The sequence below is a fragment of the Apodemus sylvaticus genome, chromosome 5 (genome assembly GCF_947179515.1).
Source record: "Apodemus sylvaticus chromosome 5, mApoSyl1.1, whole genome shotgun sequence".
In the NCBI taxonomy this organism is placed as follows: domain Eukaryota; kingdom Metazoa; phylum Chordata; class Mammalia; order Rodentia; family Muridae; genus Apodemus; species Apodemus sylvaticus.
In genome coordinates, this window is record NC_067476.1 from 160,388,703 (window position 1) to 160,408,845 (window position 20,143).

The 20,143-nt window shown below is 47.8% G+C and overlaps 2 protein-coding genes and 1 long non-coding RNA gene across 3 annotated transcripts; 1 reads left to right on the forward strand and 2 right to left on the reverse strand.

Moving 5' to 3' along the window:
• Nucleotides 1-559: 559 nt before the first annotated feature.
• Atp5f1e (ATP synthase F1 subunit epsilon) lies at nt 560-3,498 on the reverse strand. The gene is made up of 3 exons (XM_052184477.1): nt 3,364-3,498; nt 1,979-2,105; nt 560-700 (listed from the first exon to the last, which is right to left on the reverse strand). Exons 1-2 carry the CDS (start codon nt 3,393-3,395, stop codon nt 1,982-1,984), a joined length of 156 nt encoding a protein of 51 aa, XP_052040437.1. The 5' UTR covers nt 3,396-3,498; the 3' UTR covers nt 560-700; nt 1,979-1,981.
• Nucleotides 3,499-4,503: 1,005 nt separating this feature from the next.
• Prelid3b (PRELI domain containing 3B) lies at nt 4,504-12,648 on the reverse strand. Its single transcript, XM_052184478.1, has 6 exons — nt 12,476-12,648; nt 8,851-9,019; nt 7,812-7,901; nt 6,426-6,496; nt 6,215-6,317; nt 4,504-5,381 (listed from the first exon to the last, which is right to left on the reverse strand). The coding sequence occupies exons 1-6, from the start codon at nt 12,505-12,507 to the stop codon at nt 5,259-5,261; spliced, it is 588 nt and encodes a 195-aa protein (XP_052040438.1). The 5' UTR covers nt 12,508-12,648; the 3' UTR covers nt 4,504-5,258.
• A 1,406-nt stretch (nt 12,649-14,054) lies between these two features.
• LOC127684727 (uncharacterized) lies at nt 14,055-16,624 on the forward strand. The gene is made up of 3 exons (XR_007977773.1): nt 14,055-14,651; nt 14,900-14,965; nt 15,059-16,624. It is a non-coding gene; the product is annotated as an uncharacterized LOC127684727 (long non-coding RNA).
• Nucleotides 16,625-20,143: the final 3,519 nt, after the last annotated feature.

A 20,143-nucleotide genomic window follows, 5' to 3' on the forward strand; every position in this document is an offset into this window, starting at 1 on the left:
CAGAAAATACAGATTAATGAAGGCAGAAAGTATTGTGTCTAGACAAACTCTGACGTTAATGGTTCCTACAGGTTCGTGAAGATGAGTTATACAATCTGTCTCTCTAATGTGTGCTGTTTACTCCTCATTTACCGCCCAATCGAAACCACCTAGAGCCAGTGCTCTGACGTGACTGCCACTCAGAGAGGAGGAACAACACTGGCGGCAGCCATTAGACATCACAGGAGAAGCTAACAGCTAGCAGGAATCTTTCCCAAAATGGATTTCTCCTGGGCCTTGCAGGACTCATCTCAGGAAGATCACTGCTATCATTAGCTTCTCCTGTGTCCTGATGCAGCACAACCTCCATGACAGTGCCAGACTTTCACCAATTACTGCCATGACAAACGGAACTTTCACTCTGACACGTGTAAGCAGCAGTCCCTGTAGTCCATGGTCGGTAGATACTAAGTCCTTCCCTCCTTTTAAAAACTCCTGGTTCCTATGGCCATATCAATATTACTATGTGGAAAATTCCCATTAAAAAAAAATCAAAGTAGAACACAAACAAAACCCAGCAGAGAGTGAACCATGTTAATTTATTGGCATAGTAGATTTATCAGCAAGCTGGGTAGTCTGTCTGTAGAGATGTGGTGATTTCCATCTGCCGGAACAGGAGCCCACATGGTTCACCTTGAAGACTTAGCACTTCAGGCAGGTTCTAGGAAGAGAAAACACAACAGTTGCTAGCTTGCCACACCTTCTTCATATCCACCATGAACAAGAGAAGGTACTTGCATCTGCCTGCGGCATCAACCCACAGGGGAGACCAGAGCCTGGGACGCCTGTGGGCACACGGCCTGCAATAGGCACATCCTTGAGTCAATCACTTCTACTGTGACAGAAAAGGCTTTGTCTTCAAGATACTATGACCCTCCTCCCCCTTCCCAACAGGCTGGGGTTCTTACTGTTGTAGAGATGCATTGCCAACCCCAAGGCTCTGACAAAGTCACAGGAGTAAGCCCCAGACTAGCAGGGCATGAATGCAGGCAGCAAGGAGATGGCCTCACTCTGCTCCCTACGGAGAGTGAACAGCCCATCTGTTCTACTGGTCAGGTTCTACTGGTCCAAATTCTGAGATTGGACAGACCCCAGGAAAGGGGCTCTATTCAAACCCCTGCATCTCCTGGCTGAGAGTAAGATGTCATTCATTGGAGATGAAGATGAAAAGCACTCAGGAGAGAGTTTCAGTCAGGCTCAGAGCACAGGTGTCACAGACTGTGCCTACTGTAGAGCTGACACTTTTCAAAAGTACAGAAAATGAAATCTGAGGAACATCTCTGATAACTTGAGGTACTTATCTTCATAAAGATAAACTGTAGAATAGCTGGGAGCTTGAATCAGTCTGGAGAACTGTGGTCTGAATTCATTGAACCACCCTGTCCCAGCAACTTCTTAAACCCCAGCACCTCTGCACAGTCAAACTGAGCCAGCCTCCCTGACCACACAGGGAACTCAGCAGAACAGGACTCACCAGGGGTTATCAGCCCTTCCTGCCCGGACGTTGGGGGAGAAGGGATACGTGAGGACACTAGCAGCTAGGGAGGAGGAACACTCGAGGTGCCATCCGTGTCTCATGCCCCAGACTGTTACACAACCCAATAGTAATTATGGGGGGACTAGCCTCCCAGTTACTTGATTTTGTGCAGATAAATGAACCAGGTTTAATTAAAATAAGATGGCTTTCTATATCAGGATTGCTAACTGCACTGAAAAATCAATGTGCCAATTATTCTGTTTGTCAGGGCTGTACAGGGTGCCCCTCCCTCATGCCAGGAGAGTCTACAACCTGCACTCTTGGAATGCCCCCCCTCCCCCAGTAGCCGGCAGCCAAGTCCACCCGCTGAGAGGCAGACACTCAAACTAAAGGTTTTGAGTTTTGGTTTTAAGGCCCTTTAAAAACTTGAAGAGGCAACTCCTGAGGAAACCAGCGACTCACCAGCTACTCCTTCTTCACTTTCACAATTTTTATGCTGCTGCCAGAAGTCTTCTCAGCGTTGGCTTTGAACTCGGTCTTGAGGGCATCCCTCACTGCTTTTGCACAGATCTGGGAGAACCGGATGTAGCTGGCAAAGTGAGAGAGGGTATGAGGCTGGTTACCAGCAGCTAGATAATGGTATCATGAGGTGGGATACCCTGGTTTTCTTTCCAGACTCTTAATTTTAGGTAAAATTGAACTGAAAACTGGACAATATCAAATAGAATCTATTCAAAGGAAATAATCGGAAATGTGTCCCCATAATAGCTGGTGCTTGGCTGGGACACCACAATTCTTCTTGTATCTTTTAGGACACTGTTACTTAAAATGAAGGTACCCCAGCTCATTTCTGTATTTGAGTTGTTTTAATTGTATTATTCCAACAACATATATACAGATAGTTAGGAAGGCAACTTTGAATTAAAATAGTGCTTTTTATGGTCAATTATTTAAATGTGCTAATGAATACACTGGATTTTTGCCTCTTGTCTGTCAGTGAAAACACTTCCTAACCAAGGTTTCCAAACTCAACTGGAAGTTCTCAGAGAACATCACCAGAAGCAAACAGGGCTCACAGGAAACTTGCTGTTAGGTAGATGGATTCACCCGTCAACCCTTTATTATCCCCAAAGATGTCACTTTTCACACTTTTTGAAACCAGACAGGGTAGTGGATGTCTCTTTCTCCTGCTTTAAATTTGTTTGGGGAGCTCAGGAGCAAAGGGTTTAACTTTTCTGTTCCTTATGCACAGTAAAACTAATAGCTGCCCAGCAAGAGGAAATGAGGAAAATGAGGTGATGGATGCGGTAGGAGACAGCTTAATAAGTGGCATCTGTAGTGAGTCTGCCGTCCTTCTCTGTTCTACACAACTTTGCTTCAACTGTGTCAGGGCACTGGCTGGACCTTCAGCGTGACACTCAGGAAGGTGTCCTGAGGAAACCATGCCCACAGCTCCCACCCATCACAGGGTGAGTGCTCACATGGCCTCCTGCAGAGTTCTCCACAGTTTAGAGAGTTTTCACCTCTCTTCACAACTGGGAAAAGGTCACTGAGGTCACGCTTGAAAATGAGCTGGCGCCTCCCTCCCTCTGTGCAGTGAGGAAGGCCAGGGTCAGCATGGCCAGCCCAAGGGTGCTGTGCACTTGGCCACCACAGCGACCATGCGGGTACTGCAGGCTACGTGTGGCGGCGAGGGGCAGACACCTCTGTTTGGGGTCCGTGACCCCGTGACCCCGCGGCGTGCCTTGTCCACGGCGACGCCATCTTGGAGGGTGGCCGCGTGGCTTGGCCGTCTCGCACGGCCTAGCGATCGCCCGACAGGCCTTCCCAACGCTTCCCGGGCGTACCTGAGTCCAGCCTGTCGCCAGTACGCCACCATGGTGTCTCGAGAGGGGCGTGTCGGGTACTACCGCGGGGTCGCTTCAGAGTAGCCTCAGCCCGGCCCGGCGGCAGGAAGGTCGGGCTTGAGTAGCGGAAGGGGTGGGGTATGCGGACCTGCCAGTCAGTGCCTCACCCCGCCCTTGCCAGCCAGGAGCCAATAGGAGCGCCGGTCGCGCCTCGTCCATTGGCCGAGCGGCTACCGGAAACTGCGGTCGTAGGGACTCCTGGGAAAGTGAGGCGGCTGCATCCCGGTCACCTTCCCAGGTGCTGCGGCAGAGGGCGGGGCTTCCTCGAACCTGCTCTGAGTGACAGCTAATGTTCCTATCTGCATGGACCCATGCTCAGGATTCCATTTGTACTCAGGCAGTATTCTCGACAGAACCACATTGCAAAGTGGAAATGTATATTCTTAAAACAAAGTCATGGGGGCATCAGACCCTTTCCGGAGCAGGAGTAATTCTTGGACACCATACCTGACACTTTGTCCAACAATGCTTAGTAGTGTTCTGTTTAGCTGGAAATTAGCATTCCACTTCTCAAAACTACGTTTTCTTTTCTTTTTTAAAGTCTGTTCTTAAAAAAGTCCAAAGAATTCTTAAACTGAGCAACTTTTTAAAGTAGGAAGCCAGGAATTTGAAGTTGTAGTTTTTTGTATGCATGCTAACTGGTCTCTACAGGAAACCCCACCCCACACAAGGCAAAAGGCAATACTGTATACATCAAAGCAGACACCACTTAAGACAATCTCTGTGGCTGTTTTGCAGCCATCCTGAGTCCCCACGGGGCACAATCTCCTAGGACTCCCCTCAGACCATAGTGTTCCTCCCTGGCTCTTCTCATCCAACGCCCTGAGTTAAGGTGAGAGAACCGGGGTTGTAGGTGACATGCGTTGTCTCAAAGGATGGACAGCTCTTCATATAAATAAGATGTTTTGTGGTCATAATTGCCTCAAGAAGTAATCATATTCCGATAACCTGACACACCATGTCTTAGCAATTACAAAACCATGATTCGGACATGTGGCAATTTGTAAGTGAAGTCAACGTGAAATGTTCAGAGATGGGAAGAGCTGCTTTTCTGTCTCAGCGTTCTGTTTAAGAGCGATGTGACCTCAGGTAATGACTTTATTTTTTCAGTTAACAAACATCACCAGCTCACAGTACAGCATGCAAAATCACAAAGTACAAATTCAAGGAAAGGAATGCCTTTACTAAGTTACAAAATTTGGCAAATCAATATAGTACCCGTTAATACAATAAAATACTGTTTTTGCTGGAGTCATATATCACTTTAGTGCTAATTTTCACTCCAAAAATATCATTTAAGTACCAAATTCAAACACTGGTTTCCAGCAGGGCAGGTTATTTTATACAAATTAATGTCATTTAAATTTTACAGTTTCTCTCTGTATAGTGAGTTCCTCATGCAGGCGGTTCTGGTCATAGCAGCGGGCGACTGCGGCTGAGGCTGCACGGACAGGAAGGCCGGGCAGCTGGGCTGGGCTGGGCTGGGCTGGGCTCTGGTTGGTCCGCAGCCAGGCAGGGCTCCAGTACCTGGAGCTTTAACAGACTCCAGATCAACACCAATTTCTTCTAAGTACTTAAACAACAACAACAACAACAACAACCAAACCCGTTAATTGTTCACATGAACGCAGCCTCTCCCAGTCTTACATCCTAACCTCAGATGATCCCTTTGATTTTCAAGTTCTGGATCTTTTGCTTTGATCAAAAGTCATAGCCTTACCCCAGCTTGTTAAAAAAAAAAATCTACCTAAAATAACTGTGTCTTTTAAATAACAAATAACATGATGCCAGCTTGCGAGTCCTGGGGCCCTGATGCTGCACACTGGTTTCCACTGTCATTTGTCCACCAGCGCCGCCGCCGCCGCCATTGGTGTCCTGATGCTTCCTCTTGCTGAGGCTGCCAGTTCCTCAATCTCAGCGTTCAGTTTGTGGATCACCCACTCCATCGCTTCTCGGCCCTTAAAAAGTGCAATGCAACAGTGTTACCAACAGCGAAGGTGTGTGTGTGTGTATGCACGTGCCTGTGTGCATGTGCCTGTGTGTGTGTGTGTTTAAGCTAACTGAACCACAGGGACAGATCTCTTGTCCTTGCTGCCTTTCTCTTTTCAGTTACTATTTACCAAACAACAAGTGGGTTGAGCAATTGGCTTGCTCCAGAAACCGATTTTATTTTGTATGCAGAAGATGTTCTCAGAATCACGTACAACTGAGTGGCAGGGTGTCCTGCTGACTGACCAGTCAGCATGGCAAGACCTTGTCTTTTTACATCAACACTGTGAATCAATCATACATACACTTTGGGATCTGGACCATAACACCTTCCCCAGGCCCCCCAGCCCCTCGCCCTCTTCCTTCCTGTGGCTCAACAGTTCTTGAAGAATGAAGGAGCACTTCAGGCTTTGTGCTGAAGGGCCTTTGCACGCGCAGCAACCCCCACTCGAATGTTCTTCCTGGATATTGCTTGCACCAAGTCCTTCTCTCTCAACACTTGGCAAAAACATCAACTAGCAAGCCTTCATTAAACACTCAGGCCTGCCTTTACTTCTCCTTTCCTACAGAATAGGATTACTGCTGCCTCCGTGAGCCCCGAGAGCAGCGCACATTGGTTTTGCTGCCTGACACCTCAATGGAGTGACTTGGTGAAATGTGCTGAGAAAACACCGTGCTCTGTGTCAACTTAGGGATAGTCACACTCGGCACAGGCCTCTGTCGGGAGTGAACCGGGTGCTGAGTCCCCATAAGGGGACTGAACTCGGGTGTTGAGTCCCCACACGGAGACTGGCCCACTTACTTTGTTAGCGTTGGAAGAGATGGTGTTTGCCATGAGCCCTTCAAGGTAGCTGCTGAGGCTGACCCCTTTCACAGTGATGAGGGCCTCCTGGGTCAGGACAGTTCTGCCAAAACAACCATAGCTTCAGATGACTCATGTTTGGTTTGCAAAGAGCAATCTACCAAGAAACGAAAGCTCTCAAGGAGTCAGGTCGCTGCCTGGTCTTACTTACTTCTCTGGGTCCTGTGGATGTGGCTTGTATGTGAGCCTCTCATCTACTGAGACCATATTTGTAAATGAGATCTACAGGTTGGGGAAAAAGTCAAGCCATTTTGGAAAAGATTAGAAAGATTTCCAAAACCAATACAACCCTAAATCTTATTTGCTAAATAAACAAAAAAAAAAAAAACTTAAAAATAAACCATCTTGGCATTTCTAGGTAACTAGTTTTCATATTTAAATTTAAATTTCACCAAGCTTTTATTTGGAAAGAGCGGTGGGTCTGTGGGTAAAGAAATGTTTCTTCTAAGCCTACTGTGGTGGTTTGAACATGCTTGGCCTATGGAAAGTGGCACTAGTAGGAGGTGTGGCCTTGCTGGAGGAAGTGTGTCACTGTGAGGTGGGCTTTGAGACGCTCCTCCTAGCTGCCTGGAGGACAGTCTCTCTGGAGGCCTTTGAATAAAGATGCAGAACTCTCAGCTCCTCCTCCAGTACCAGGTCTGGTTGCCTGCATGCTGCCATGCTTCCTGCTATGACAACGGACTGAGCCTCTGAAAACTGTAAGCCAGCCCCAATTAAATGTTTGCCTTGGTCGTGGTGTCTCTTCACAACAATGAAACCCTAAATAAGACCCCTGCTGATCTGAGTTCTATCCCCACAAATGCTGGGAAGGAGAGAACCAACTTGCACAGCAAGCTGTCTTCTGATCGCCTTTACATGGTTTCCTAAGCATACCCCTCCCCTATACTCTAAATGTAAAAAGAAAGAATGGAAAAAGGAAGGAAGAAGGGAGCAAAGAAAGGAAGAAAGAAAGGAAGGAAGGAAGGGAGAGAGACAGACAGACAGACAGACACACACACACACACACACACACACAGAGAGAGAGAGAGAGAGAGAGAGAGAGAGAGAGAGAGAGAGAGAGAGAGAGAGAGAGAGAGAGAGAGATATGAATTTAGGAGATGTCTGTGACCATCATGCAGGGTGCTGTGCTCTGGGTTCCGAGTGTTGGCACCTAGAGGCAGGGCCTTGCAGCAAGGAGCTGCACAGGGTGAGGAGGGAGACCACAGAGCATTCACACCTTTCCTAAGTTTTATTATTTATTTTTTAACTTTGTGGTATGCTGGGCAGGTGCTCTGTTATACCCCTAGCCTTTAAAGAAAGAAAGAAAAACAGGAAAAGGAAGAGAGCCCCCTCCATGCTGTCCCAACCAGCGTTGAATGTAATCTGTCTGTCCTATGGTGTCTTTGTGATCCTTCTGCCTGAGCCTCTAAAGCAGCTAGGATTACAGGGATAGGCCACTATGGCCAGCCAGGCACTGCCTGCGACAGCTCATATAGTCACACACATTTTACTGTAAGAAAAGAAATGTTAAGAATAAAACAAAGAAGGCAGGACTCACGTTGGTGGACTTGAGCTCCATTGTCCTCTTTACCGGATCAACTACAGAATGCTCCTGCACATATGTTTTCGTTCTTGCTGCACCAATAAGCTATGAGCAACATTACAGTTGGCAATTAGTTTCCAGCCAAGTGTGTCAATCTTTCCCTTGAAGGTACAATGTGTTAATTACACTGAACTGAGACCTACTGGAGGCAACAGGGGCTCACCCAGAGGCCCCCAAGGCCATAAGCCCTACTGGAGAACTTTCCCCAGAGGCCACCAGGAAGCAGCTCACTGATGGTGGAACACTGTACTTGCCATGATGTGACACTACACTTACAGAGGTGTGACAGTGGGGCAGGGAAAAGGACGTCTGGAAGTCATAAGACCTGGGCAAGCACAGTGTCTAGTAGAGTCCAGGAACACTCACCAGACCACTCAGTGTCTCAACCAGCCCAGAGGGAAGCCCCAGACCCCCATAATCTACATAAGAAAGCGGGAATCACAGCTGAAGTAGGGGTACATCCATAGCCAGTACCCCTCCCTGAGTGTGTCCCAGAGGCCACCCTCCTCTCTATTCTGAATAGAGCCAGAGACAAAGCAGAAACCTGGATTTAAGCACCACATCGGTTGTATTGGCACTGACTGGCACTCTAATTTCTCGCTGTCTCTATCAGCTAACTAAAGCGTGATCATTTGTCATAGAAACAGAGCTACTTGTCAGTGTAGACACCATGGCCTAAATGTGAAAAAAGCACTGCAAACAGAATTCTTGTCACTTAATGTACACAACCTACAAGAGCCCACTGTCACCCAACAGCCAGGACTCGACCACTGTGAATCTCATCATAGACCTCAGGCTGCAGCAAAAACAGGGTAAGATGCGACTCCTGCTCCAGGGCCAGCTTCCTGCAGCCACGGTACCTTCAGCAAGAATGAATAGTATTTCTAGTTTATCACATGCTCCTAACTGCTTTTTTAGAATGTAATTCCAACCTGTGCAAAAAACCACACATAGTATTTGAATGGAAACATGGAGCACACGCTAGCGCACTTACAGACTTCACGATGGAAGGCAGGCCCCACTCTGTGCTGAGCAATCTGTGGCTGTGCAACTTTCCAGAGGGATCGACATGTCTGTCCAGCACATCCACACCAACCACGCTGGGGTTCATGGGGTTTGGGTATTTCTGCATTGCAGCTGTAGTAACTGTTTCCCATGGATGGCTGTAGACAAACCAAAAACTGAGTGTGTAAAACTGCGGATGAGGTAACGTATTCTTCTACCACAGCGGTAGGTCATACCTCATGACAGCAATAGGTTTTTGTGGGGAAATAACTTTTGAAGACCCTGAGTAATGACGATTTTAAATGTGAACAGACTTTAGTGTTTCCCAGAACATAGACTGTATGGCACATCTGACATTCATGAAGCAAAGCACTTTACAGAGGCTCACGTCATGACAGGCCTCTCTCAATCTTTACACTGTCCACTTCCACAGGAGGGAAGAAGAAACAGCCCATGAGAATGCATTAAAGAAATCACGTTCATAGAAACAAGTGGGAAGATGCCAGCCTACTAGTTATTCCTGCATCTGACTACAACTATACAGTTAGAAGAGTCCAGGACCTGTGATAAGAATTAGGAAGGTCTCACCACCAATTTACAATCAGCATTTTCCTTATCAATATGGGAAATAACATGAGCTCCTTCGGTCATTACCCACTGTCTTTTCCATGTCTGCTTTCTGCTCTGCAAAGGTTGCTCAATAGGAAATGTAGAGGCCCTAATGATCTCCTGTAGCATGAGAGTCTGCCCTCTGGGAGCAAACTGTGATTCTTCATCCAACCCATCTTGGATTTTTCAGGGACTTCTGAGACACGGCACATGACTGGTACTCAAGTGTGCAGGCACTTTTGAGTCCCCCCAGCAGCTGAGGTACAGTATGTCCCAAGTACTGCTCTGACCGAGATAACTGCTGCCATCTCTGTCAGCTACCAGAGTTCCCATTCACAGGAATGACGCTGGACAGGCCAGTCAGCTGTGGCCAGGGTCCCCCAACTCCACTTTGGTGCTCTATAAAAGTCTGCCAGGGTTTTCTTCATATTCTTCACACAGTTAGGCTATATCAATTAAGCTAAAACTAATTGCTGGGACACTAGCTATCATGTATGTGCCCTTATAGAAGTTTGAGCTAGGTCAACAGTGATGTTTTCCTCTTGGCCTGAAGAGAGGAGATATGGAAAATCACAATAAAGCACAGCGGCCCCAGGCCATTTATTAATTTTCAGAAGTGGGGGAGGGGGAAGAGATAAGCGCATGGAAGGTAGCTAACCATGCTTCCTGACTGGATGAGGGACCAAGAAGGGCCACCTCTGATTTTCATTTCAGATAGTTGCCATAGCGACAAGAGGCGGCCTTGGCCTCTGTCGCTGTCATCTGGGGACTGTTTAGATTTATGAAGCGTCTACTCACAGTCCTGCATTGACTGTGGAATAGGGCTTGAGATTAAACACAAAGTAAGGCTCAGTTATACAACATCCAGAGCTTGAAATCCATCCTTAGAAAGCAAGGACAGACAGTACGGAAGTCGGTGGGGTGAGACTACAGATCCACCATGCAGCTTTGGTACTGATTGGTTAACCCAATCTAAGACAGGTTAGATGAGGAATGACCTGGGGTCCTGCTTGAGAGAGAACAGCGTTCTCAGGATGGAACCCTGGACACGGAAGCGAGGCATCAAGACTGCAATTCAGGAGGCGAGGGCGGAAGTTCAGTGGGCTCTGTCTCTGTTACTGTTTTGAGGTGCCATCTTGCTATGCTGTCCTGGCTGCCCAGCACACACTATGTACCTTTATGTTCAGGCTAGCCTGAAATTCATGGCAATTCTCCTGTCTCAGGATCCCAACTGTTAGGGTTATGGGCATTCGGCACCACCCTAGCTGACACACAGATCCTGGTGCCAACGTGAATGTAGGCTGGGACTTTGACTGGGTGGCTCAGGCTGTCTGGACAGAAGGCACCACTGGGCTCCTCCCAGGAAGCATTTGTCTATCTATCTTCCAGACGACAGGTCCTGGAGCCTTCCTCCACTCCAGAGGTCTGTGGCAAAAAAATGACTAGGATCATGAATGACGAGTAAGACAGGGAGGCCGACGACCACCTCTCACTGAACACACAGCACACCCTGTTAGGAAAGGGGAGGGATGGGTCCAAGATAGAGGGGTGGGAGGAGGGGGAGGCAAGCTGAGGAAAGACTGTAGAGGACCAAAAGGGAGGAACGAGTTCTGGGAATGGGACCTGTTGCAACAACTCTGAAGAACAAAGCATTCAGGTGCAGAAGAGGACTGCAGCCCAGAATCCCTTGCTCTGAAATAGAGCACTAAAGCATGTTAACGAGCACCCTAAGGACCGCAGCCCCTCAGTCCCAGGAGTGTCCCACGTGTTGAGGAGCCCTTCTAGTTCCAGTACTTTGTCCTTTCTGGGACACAGGAGGCACTCAGATGTGTCTGATCTACTACGAAGAAGATTTAAAACTTCTTTTACAGTCACTCTCAGTAATTAGAACTGGCATGCGTAGATTAAAAGGCACCATAAAGCTATACTAGTAAAACAGTGTGGCAAACAGGGCACAGTGAGTGAGTGGAGGGGCTCAGATCATCTGCAAGTGGATTTGAACGTAAGTCAACAATGATTATGACAAGGTGACATTGTATAATAGAGAACAATAAGTCAGTCAGAAAGGAAGGCTGGAGCAAGGCATTAACCGGTTATTTAGGTAGAAAGTTCTGTCGTCCTTGTGTGTGGCACTGTGAACCTGGGTGGTACAGTTCCCAACAGCCCACTGACTCTGACTCTGTTTCCCATTGTAAGTTCAGAGAACCATAATGCTGTGACTGGATGTGATAGCAAACACTGGTTATCTGGTCAGCTGTCACGGCTCAAAGGGATAGGAAACTAGGGTCACAAATTACATGGAAGGGCAGGCCCTGGTCTCCAGAGCTCTTACTCTGCTCCCCAGATTGACTGTCATCAATGTTTGCTATCATGGTGGCATGAGCTGAGACCACCAGGAAGAAACTCCACCTGCGTGGCCAGCTTCCGGGATGTCCGTGTGTGTGAATGTGTGAGTGTGTGTGTGAGTGTGTGTGTGTGTATCTATAACAAGGGGGATCTCAATCAGAACACCCCAGGACACTGTCATGGATGTTCGTGTGTGTGTGTATGTGTGTGTATGTGTGTGTGTCTATAACAAGGAGGATTTCAATCAGAGCACCCCAAGACACTGTGACCCCATCAGGGCTCAGTCTGGGCACTCCAGCCACCATGAGCCCGTCGGAGTTCACTCTGGTCTCCGTGAGTCTGTCGGGTATCAAAAGGCAAACTTCAGGATACCCTGAGGCCATCGGTGCTCAGGACACCCCAAATCACCGTGAAGCCGTCGGGCCTAGTGCTGTGACCCTCCTGGAGTCACTTCCGGGTTAGGCTCGACGGCCGGCTCTTGTCTTCCGTCAGCGGGGTGGGAGGGATTCCCTGGCCCGGGGTCACAGAACCCTAGCTTTGGTTGGGGTCGTGACCTTGGCGGTCCCCCGAGTCCCGAGCTCAGCTCTGCTTGTCGCGCTACACCCGACGCCAGGAAGTTCCCCGAGGGCGCCGGAGGCGGTCGCCGTACCCACACTCACTCAAAGACGTGCTCCGAAGTCCAGATCTTCATGGTGCCTGCCGCCTGCCGGGTGTCCCTCGGTGTCCGGGGACAGTGAGGCACAGAAGTTTGGCGGCCCCGCCCCGTCCCGGCCGGCCGGCTTCGCAGCGCGCAGGCGCCGTCGGACCTGGCGCTAGGACGCCCGGAAGTGCCGTCCGGCGGCCTATCCGAACCGGGGTTGGCCCCGCCCCGCGGCGCAGTCAGGGCCAGTCTTCTTGGCGCAGCGCAACTAAGCTCCGCCCCACATGCTCGGAGCAACTAAGTCCCGCCCTCATGTGGGCTCAGTGCGCCGGCGCAGAGCCGAGTAGCGCGGCAGCCGGTGGGCTGGCGCCGTACCGCGCATGCGCGGGCCTCGGCGGCGGGACTTTTTGGCTTGTTTGGCGGGTTGCTGAAAGGTTTCTAAAGTCCTCATTGGACTTGGCTGAGCCTGGCGGCGTTTGCCAGAGCACAGTTTCGTGATGTTTTCTTAGAAAGTTAGTTCCACCTTTTCAGTCTAAGCAGTGGGGAGGTTTTGGGGAGGGAGGGAGGTGGTCACAATCAGCGCTGTGCCCTTCTTGCCAGCCCAGGGGTGGTGACTAGACAGCTCTGCAGTCATCGGTCATCTTCCTCACCATTTCTGATGCCCACGCCCTCCAGTGCCTCCATCACAACTTCCTGTTGCATATTCTTCAGCAATTACCACTCTGGAGTCATCTTGTTTATCTCTTAGCTCCCATTGTAAGTCGTTCCTCCAGAATGCCAGCCCTGACCTGTCTCCATGATGGCACTCAGCGCCTCTGGATAGCAAGGGTTCAAAGGTCATTGAGAATGGAATAGTTATTTGAGGAATGAATTAATTAAGCCATCTAGTTTATCTGCTTGACTTCTAGTCTGTAGGCACGTGAGGGCGAGGCTCCTGCTAGGCTTGTTCAGTGATTTCCTTCCTGTACCTAATAATTACAGATGACATTCATGAGAGAATGACTAAGAAGTGAGGGGGAGGAGCGGATGGCATGTGGTTCTATTCAGAGATGTGCCGGGTAAGATGGACGGACTGCTTGGCATGGCTTTCAGGTGTAGCTTCCCACCTCTGCGCACCCCGTTCCCCACATCCTGTGCCTCCCGACAGAACAATTTGCCATTTGAAATGACAGTTGGAGGAAAAATCTTTGCAACCCAGTACTTAAAGAGCTACTTCAAATCACCATTTGTCCCTAGTTTGTTCAATTGTTAAAAACAAAGCCACGTTAATTTAGGAGGGTGGATCATTCTTTCTTTCTTTTAAATAGCCAAAGCAATTTATATTTTAAAAGATAGAAAAAGTATATTAGACAGGAAGGAAATAATACAATTGGTAGCTGCTAAGTGCAGTTTGTGGTACCTTGGAGTACTTGGAATATGTGTATATATATACTTTGAGTGATTTCTTGGGGAGGCTTTAAGGGCTGCTGAGAGAGCCCCAGCCTTTGTTAAGATGTGAAGTTAGAGTTGCTGTGTATTCCTGGCTCCAGAGCTACAGAACGGTCAGTCTTTGCTGCCCTAGAGCTTTATCAAGCTGCTGACCAGCTAGCTGCCCAGCCTCCCCCTCCTCTTCTTCTCCCCCCCCTCTTCCTCTTCTCTCTTCTCTTTCTTTGCCCCCTAGTTCAAGATTTTTGTCAGTCATACCAGAAAATTTACTTTTTCATTGATCTCCAAAACACCACCCTACCAATCTACTGATTTTTCTTCCTTCTTCTGGAGTGATGCGGATGGAGCAATGGGTGGATGGAGATCTGGGGTCCAGGGGTCTTTTCTGTGTCTCCCTGAACTAAAAATGCTGATAACTCTTTTGGGTTTGGAGAGCAAGGACTTGTATCACTGCCTCCTAGGGACACACTAAGAGGCTCAGTGAGGACACAAAGCACGGTTTGTAGACCCTTAAGAGTCACGTTAGTGATGCTTCCTTTTACTGAGAGAGAAGCCATTAGACCATTGACTTGATTTGGAATGAGGCGACGGATCTTGTGGGCCTGGCCCAGGGATGGCGCCGCCAGGAACTTCACAACAGGTGAGGAACAGACAACAAGTCAAGAGAAAACCAGAAGGTGTCCAGAGAGAAGGCCCTGTGTGGGGGAGACCATGGACTGTAAGGAGCAGCCTCACACCTCACTGAGATTGCAAATGGGACAACCACAAAGGTGGGGCTCGGGCTCACCCCAGGTGTCGGCTTGTGAAGAGGCACCTGCAGGCGTGGGAGGGGGCCTCAAGGACAAGCCCTGGCTGACTCTTACTGGGCCTCCGCTCCTTTGATTTCGAAGCTTGGCTCATTCACCCTCCACTTGTCATATTTTGTGTCATTATTTCATCTGATAAAATTTAAATTTATCTAAGTTACTTAAGTTTTTTTAGATCAGTGCGCTACACAATAATCCACTTTTATCCTTAGGTTTGCTTTCCATAATTCTTCAACCATCCATGATCTACTCTATATACTAAATGAAAAACTGCAGAAGTAAGTAATCCACAAAATTAAAGTTGTATACTATTCTGAGTGGTGTGATGAAGTCCTGTTGCAACTCATTCTTCCCTGTTATGTGCCTTGCAGAGTGTCTATGCTGGGTACACTACCCACCAAGGTAAACCATCCCTCTCCAGGGTGGCTGTGCTGTGTACAACACCCACCAATACAGAGCATCGCTCCCCAGGGTGTCTGCTGTATACACTCCTTATCTATGGCTCTAGGAATTCACCGGGGGTCTTCAAACACATCCCAGAGAAGAAGAAGCCACTATCGTAATGATATACATATTTGCTACAGTCCCCGGTTTCCGGCACAGGCCTCCTGAGTCACAGTGAGTTCCTTCAGCTGTCTCAGTTCACAGTAAGGATGGTGATAACATGTAAATGGAACCAGACTAGCTTTGGGATGGAGCCAGACACGGGAAAGACTGATTAGAGAACTAGAACCTTCATCTGTGCTCCTATCAGGGTGACCACAGCCAGAGATTGAGCTCTACAAAGCATCATGGACAAGGAGATCTGATGGGGTTGTGGATAGTGAATACGATCACAGGCCAGAAGGCATTGTACCCACTCTATGAGAGCAGAAGCTCCTGTATACTGGAACCTTGTGAACCCCGCCCAATGTACTTCTCCATCAAATTCGTCACTATCCCCTATTATAATGATAAAACGAAGGTTTTTTTTCCCTGGGGCCTTTTGAGACTTCCTAGCAAGTCATAAAAATGGAGGGTGTACACAGAGACATAGTTTATAGCTGGTCACTCAGGAGTGCAGGTGACCAGGTGGAAGTTGAGATCAGATGTCCAAAGATGGCAGAGGTAGGGGCAGTCTTGAGGGACTATGTGCTTAGCTTGTGGGGCAGATTCAGTTTCTAAGTAGAGTGTGCTCTGGGAACTGTGCATATGTGTTTCCTCTCCTCTCACACTAGTGTACTTATATGGAGAGACCAGTAAGAAGCAGCTCAGAACCAGCTACTTGCATGACTACTCTGTTTCAATAGACAGCCAGTGTCCTCCGCTCCAGTGTGGGCTAAATATAAAACTCTTAGAAGGAAGCAAGGCCCACAGGTCCATTGATGGCATGCCACATGCTCTCAAAGTGTCATTCACTTTGGGACAGCCTGGTGCCTTCCTCCACCTATTCTTTAGATTCTCGTCTGATATCACCTGGCCCTTCCGGCAATGCCACAAAAGGTTGGACTTCCTCCCTTCCACTTTAACATTTACCTGTTTTCTTTCATCCTAACTGCTTTTAAAAAAATTTCTGTGTGTGTGTGTGTGTGTGTGTGTGCGCGCGCGCGCGCGCGCGCGCACATACACATGTGCATATGTGTACATGTGTGTATGTGTACGTTTGTGTGTGTGCTTTTGTACAGAAGTTAAAGGTCAGTGTCAGATGTGATAGTTTGTATTTGCTTGGCCCAGGGAGTGTCACTATTAGAAGGTGTGGCTTCATTGGAGTAGGTGTGGCCTGGTTGGAGTAGGTGTGTCACTGGGGGCTTGGGCTTAAGGACTTTCTTCCTAGCTACCTGGAGGCCAGTTTTCTCCTAGAAGCTTTCAGATGAAGATGTATAACTCTCAGCTGCTGTGCTCCCACCTTGATGATAATGAACTGACCCTCTGAACCTGTAAGCCAGCCCTAATTAAATGCTGTCCTTATAAGAGTTGCCTTGGTCATGGTGTCTGTTCTTAGCAGTAAAACCCTGACTATGACAGATGTCTTCTGCTATCGTTCCACACACCTCTTTGGAGGTGTTGTCTCTCACTGAGCCTGACCCTTACTAACTGGCCCTGCTGGTTGTTAGCTTCATGCCTGACATTTTTACATGGGGGTTCCCTAGTGTACTGGGGTCTTCAAGCTTCTACAGTAGAAACTTTATTAACCAAGCCTTCTTCAGCTACTTGACTCGGCCTCCTGTTTCTCCCTTTCAGTCTGTTATTTTTTGCTTCCTGTCTGTTCACTACAGTCATAGCTTCTGATGACCTCTACTAGAGGTCACAGCTCTCCTCCTCACATCCCCCCCCCCCCATAACTGTTCTTGCTTTGAGCAGCTTCCCTATGAGGCACTGGCCAGTTTGGAGACATGGTTGGCTGCCTCTGTTAGCGGTGCGATTGCTCTTGGCACCCAGTGGGCAGAGACTGGGAGGGCAGCTCAGTAGCTCCCAAGCACAGGATGGTGATAGGTATCCTACAACAAAAAGAATGTAGCGCCAGTGTCAGTGAGGTCCCAGGGTGGGAATCCTGGTGTGTGGCTGACAGGCAGGCTCTGGTGACATGGTCCACTTACCTGGCTAGTGTGGACCTTCTGTCCCCACCCCCACTTCCCAGCCTTGCTGTACTTTATTACTGCACAAGCAGTCTGACACCTGTGACCATATCCTTTCACACCCTTGGACTTCGAGCCTGGGCTTTTTGCTTCCTGAATGTACTCTCCCTGTATTTACCCTCCACAATCTTACCTTTTTGAAGTTCTGTTCAAATACTCCACTCCTTAAAGGTGTCCTGGAGGTGCCTTTCAGGGAACTCTGTGTGAAGCCCACTTGGCTCGTACACTGGGTATCATTACACAAGGATCAAACTGTCCACAGCCACAGCTTAAAGGACAAGCTGAAGACATCCCTGTCAGAGATATGGAAGTCCTTCTTACCCTCTCTTCATCTTTGAGTCCCTGTCTCAAGCCTCCAGCAGGAAATAGGATCATTCTGACATGCAAATATTCACTCACTACCAAACAATTACCAGCTTGTACCGACTTACTTTTCTCACTGCTGTGATAAAATAACTTACAAGAAACAAAGTACAGGGGTGTGGGCTGGGGGTAGGGGAGGGGGCTTAGATTAAGTTTCCAGGTTGTAGTTCATATGGTAGCAAGTCACAACTGCAGAAGTGTGAGGCAGCTGGTTACATTGTATCACATTGAATCACATTGTATCACATTGTATCACAGTCAAGAACTGAACAAAAACGAAGAAGGGCTCAGCAGGTAAAAGCCTTTGTTTGGGAAGCCTGGCAACCTGAGTTTAAAGCCTGGAACTGATGGGGAAAAGCCAGATTCGGTGGCTTGAATCTGTAATCCCAGCATTCCAATGGCAAGATTGGAAGTGGAGACAGGAGAATTGCCCAGAAACTTGTGGGTTAGCTAACTTAGCCTGAAGTCCAGAGCAGAAACATGAGACCCTGCCTCAGCTAGATTAAGAGTGAGAGAGAGCATCTACTCCAGAGGGTTGTCCTCTGACCACCAGATGAGCACTATGGTGTGTGTAACACACATGCAGGCACATGTGCACACACTGGTAGAATCACATACATATATACAAACACACACATACATACATACATGTATACATACATACATAGCAGAGAGCAATGAGCGCTGTGTTCAGCCCACTTTCTCCTTTTCATGCAGTCCGGGATGAGTGGTTCCACTCACAGTGGGCAAGCCTTTCCACTTCAATTAACCTAAGGGAAAGAACCCCTCAACAGGCATGCCCAGAGGCCAGTTTCTCAGCGATTCTAGATCTCAAGTTCATAATCTGTTCCAGAGTTCCATTGTCCTACACCAAGCTGGCAGTATCACTTAAAGAGGAAAACAGGGTTACCTCATCCCATCCCACCCCTACAGGGCACAAGACTGGTGTGTTATGAAGCAGTGACTTGAAACGGGCTTGATCTTCACGGAAGAGAATCAAGTCTTTGGACGTTTCCACAAACACATCCATGATGGTGATTGGCCTGTGAAATGTCAGTGGATAGATGGTACAACTTTGCAGTGCTGGGGGAGGGGCAGATTATGGCAGAATTAGTGCCGGACTCATTCTTGTAATGCAAATATGCAAAGCTTCAATTATGAGTTTTGATTGTTTATAGGTCTCATACATATACACATATACACATATATGTACATATATATTATACTATATGTTTGTAGCACTACATGTAGGTATTGTACATGTGGAAATATACTACCATAATTTTATACATCATTCTTTTCGAGTGTTAAGGTCTCAGCTAGGACTTTAAAATAAAACAGAAATTAATCATTTTCATTGCTTGTTTTTGAAACCAGGTCTCACTGTGTAGACCAGGCTGGCCTCAAAGTCATAGGGATCTGCCTGTCTCAGCTTCCTAGTTGAAGGAATTGGAGTGTATACCACTATGTTTGGCAACAAAATTAAGTTTAAAGCCAGCCTCCCAGCGAATAAATCTTCATCATGACATCTTTCTGCATGCACATCTCTGTGCCTACTTCCCACTCATCCTCCAGGCTCTTCCCCATTGTGCTTCCCTAAGCAGAGTCTGCATTCTGCTTTTGGGCTGTGCATGTGTACCTCTATAGGTAAATTTGCCAAGAGCAGTGGTTCTCCACCTTCCTAACGCTGCGACCCTTTAGTATGATTCTTCAAGTTCTGGTGACCCCTTCAAGCCTAAAACTATTTCCGTTGCTACTTCACAACTGTAATGTTGCTATGGTTATGACTTGTAATGTAAACATATGTATTTTCCAATGGTCTTAGGGCAACCCCTTGTGAAATAGTTGTTCAAACCCCCCAAATGGATCATGCCCCACAGGTTGAGAACTGCCACTCTAGAGGAACAGACTCTATAGAATGAATCTATAGAATCACATAGAACATTTATTAGGATGGCTTTGGGCTGTAGAACGGCTAGTTCAACAAGACTGTCTCCCAGCAGAAGGTCTAAGAATCCAGTAGTTGTTCGAACAACATGGCTGGTGTCTTAGCTGGTGTTAAGTACACACCAGAATCCTAAACAAGTAGCCTCTAATGCCAGTGAAGGAGTGGATTTTCTAACAAGAGTGCTTGCTAGCAGACAAAGAGCAAGCTTCCTTCTTCTATGTCCTTTATACAAGCTGCAGAAGGTGTGGCCTAGATTTGAGGTGTATCTCCCCACTTCAAAAAAAATCTGGATTAAAATCGATTACCCCACTTCAAATAATTTAATTAAGAGAACCCTCCTCACCCACACATATGTATCCAGATGCTTGGGGTTTTAATTAATTCCAGATGTAGTTAAGGTAACAACCAAGAATGGACATTGAATCTGGACTCTGCGTGCAGCAGAACATGTGATGATGTTTTATCCTTCCCCTCAGTGATGACTGACCTTGATTGTCAATTTGACCACATCCAGAGTCAACTAAAACCTG

Excerpts from the sequence above, each read along its gene's own strand:
- Atp5f1e (XM_052184477.1), bottom strand. The coding sequence starts at position 3,395 with ATGGTGGCGTACTGGCGACAGGCTGGACTCAG. Across the intron at positions 2,106-3,363 it reads TGGCGACAGGCTGGACTCAG|CTACATCCGGTTCTCCCAGA; the intron begins GTACGCCCGGGA and ends TCACTTTGCCAG.
- Prelid3b (XM_052184478.1), bottom strand. The coding sequence starts at position 12,507 with ATGAAGATCTGGACTTCGGAGCACGTCTTTGA. Across the intron at positions 6,318-6,425 it reads CATCCACAGGACCCAGAGAA|AACTGTCCTGACCCAGGAGG; the intron begins GTAAGTAAGACC and ends TTGTTTTGGCAG. Across the intron at positions 5,382-6,214 it reads TCTCTTCCAACGCTAACAAA|GGCCGAGAAGCGATGGAGTG; the intron begins GTAAGTGGGCCA and ends GCACTTTTTAAG.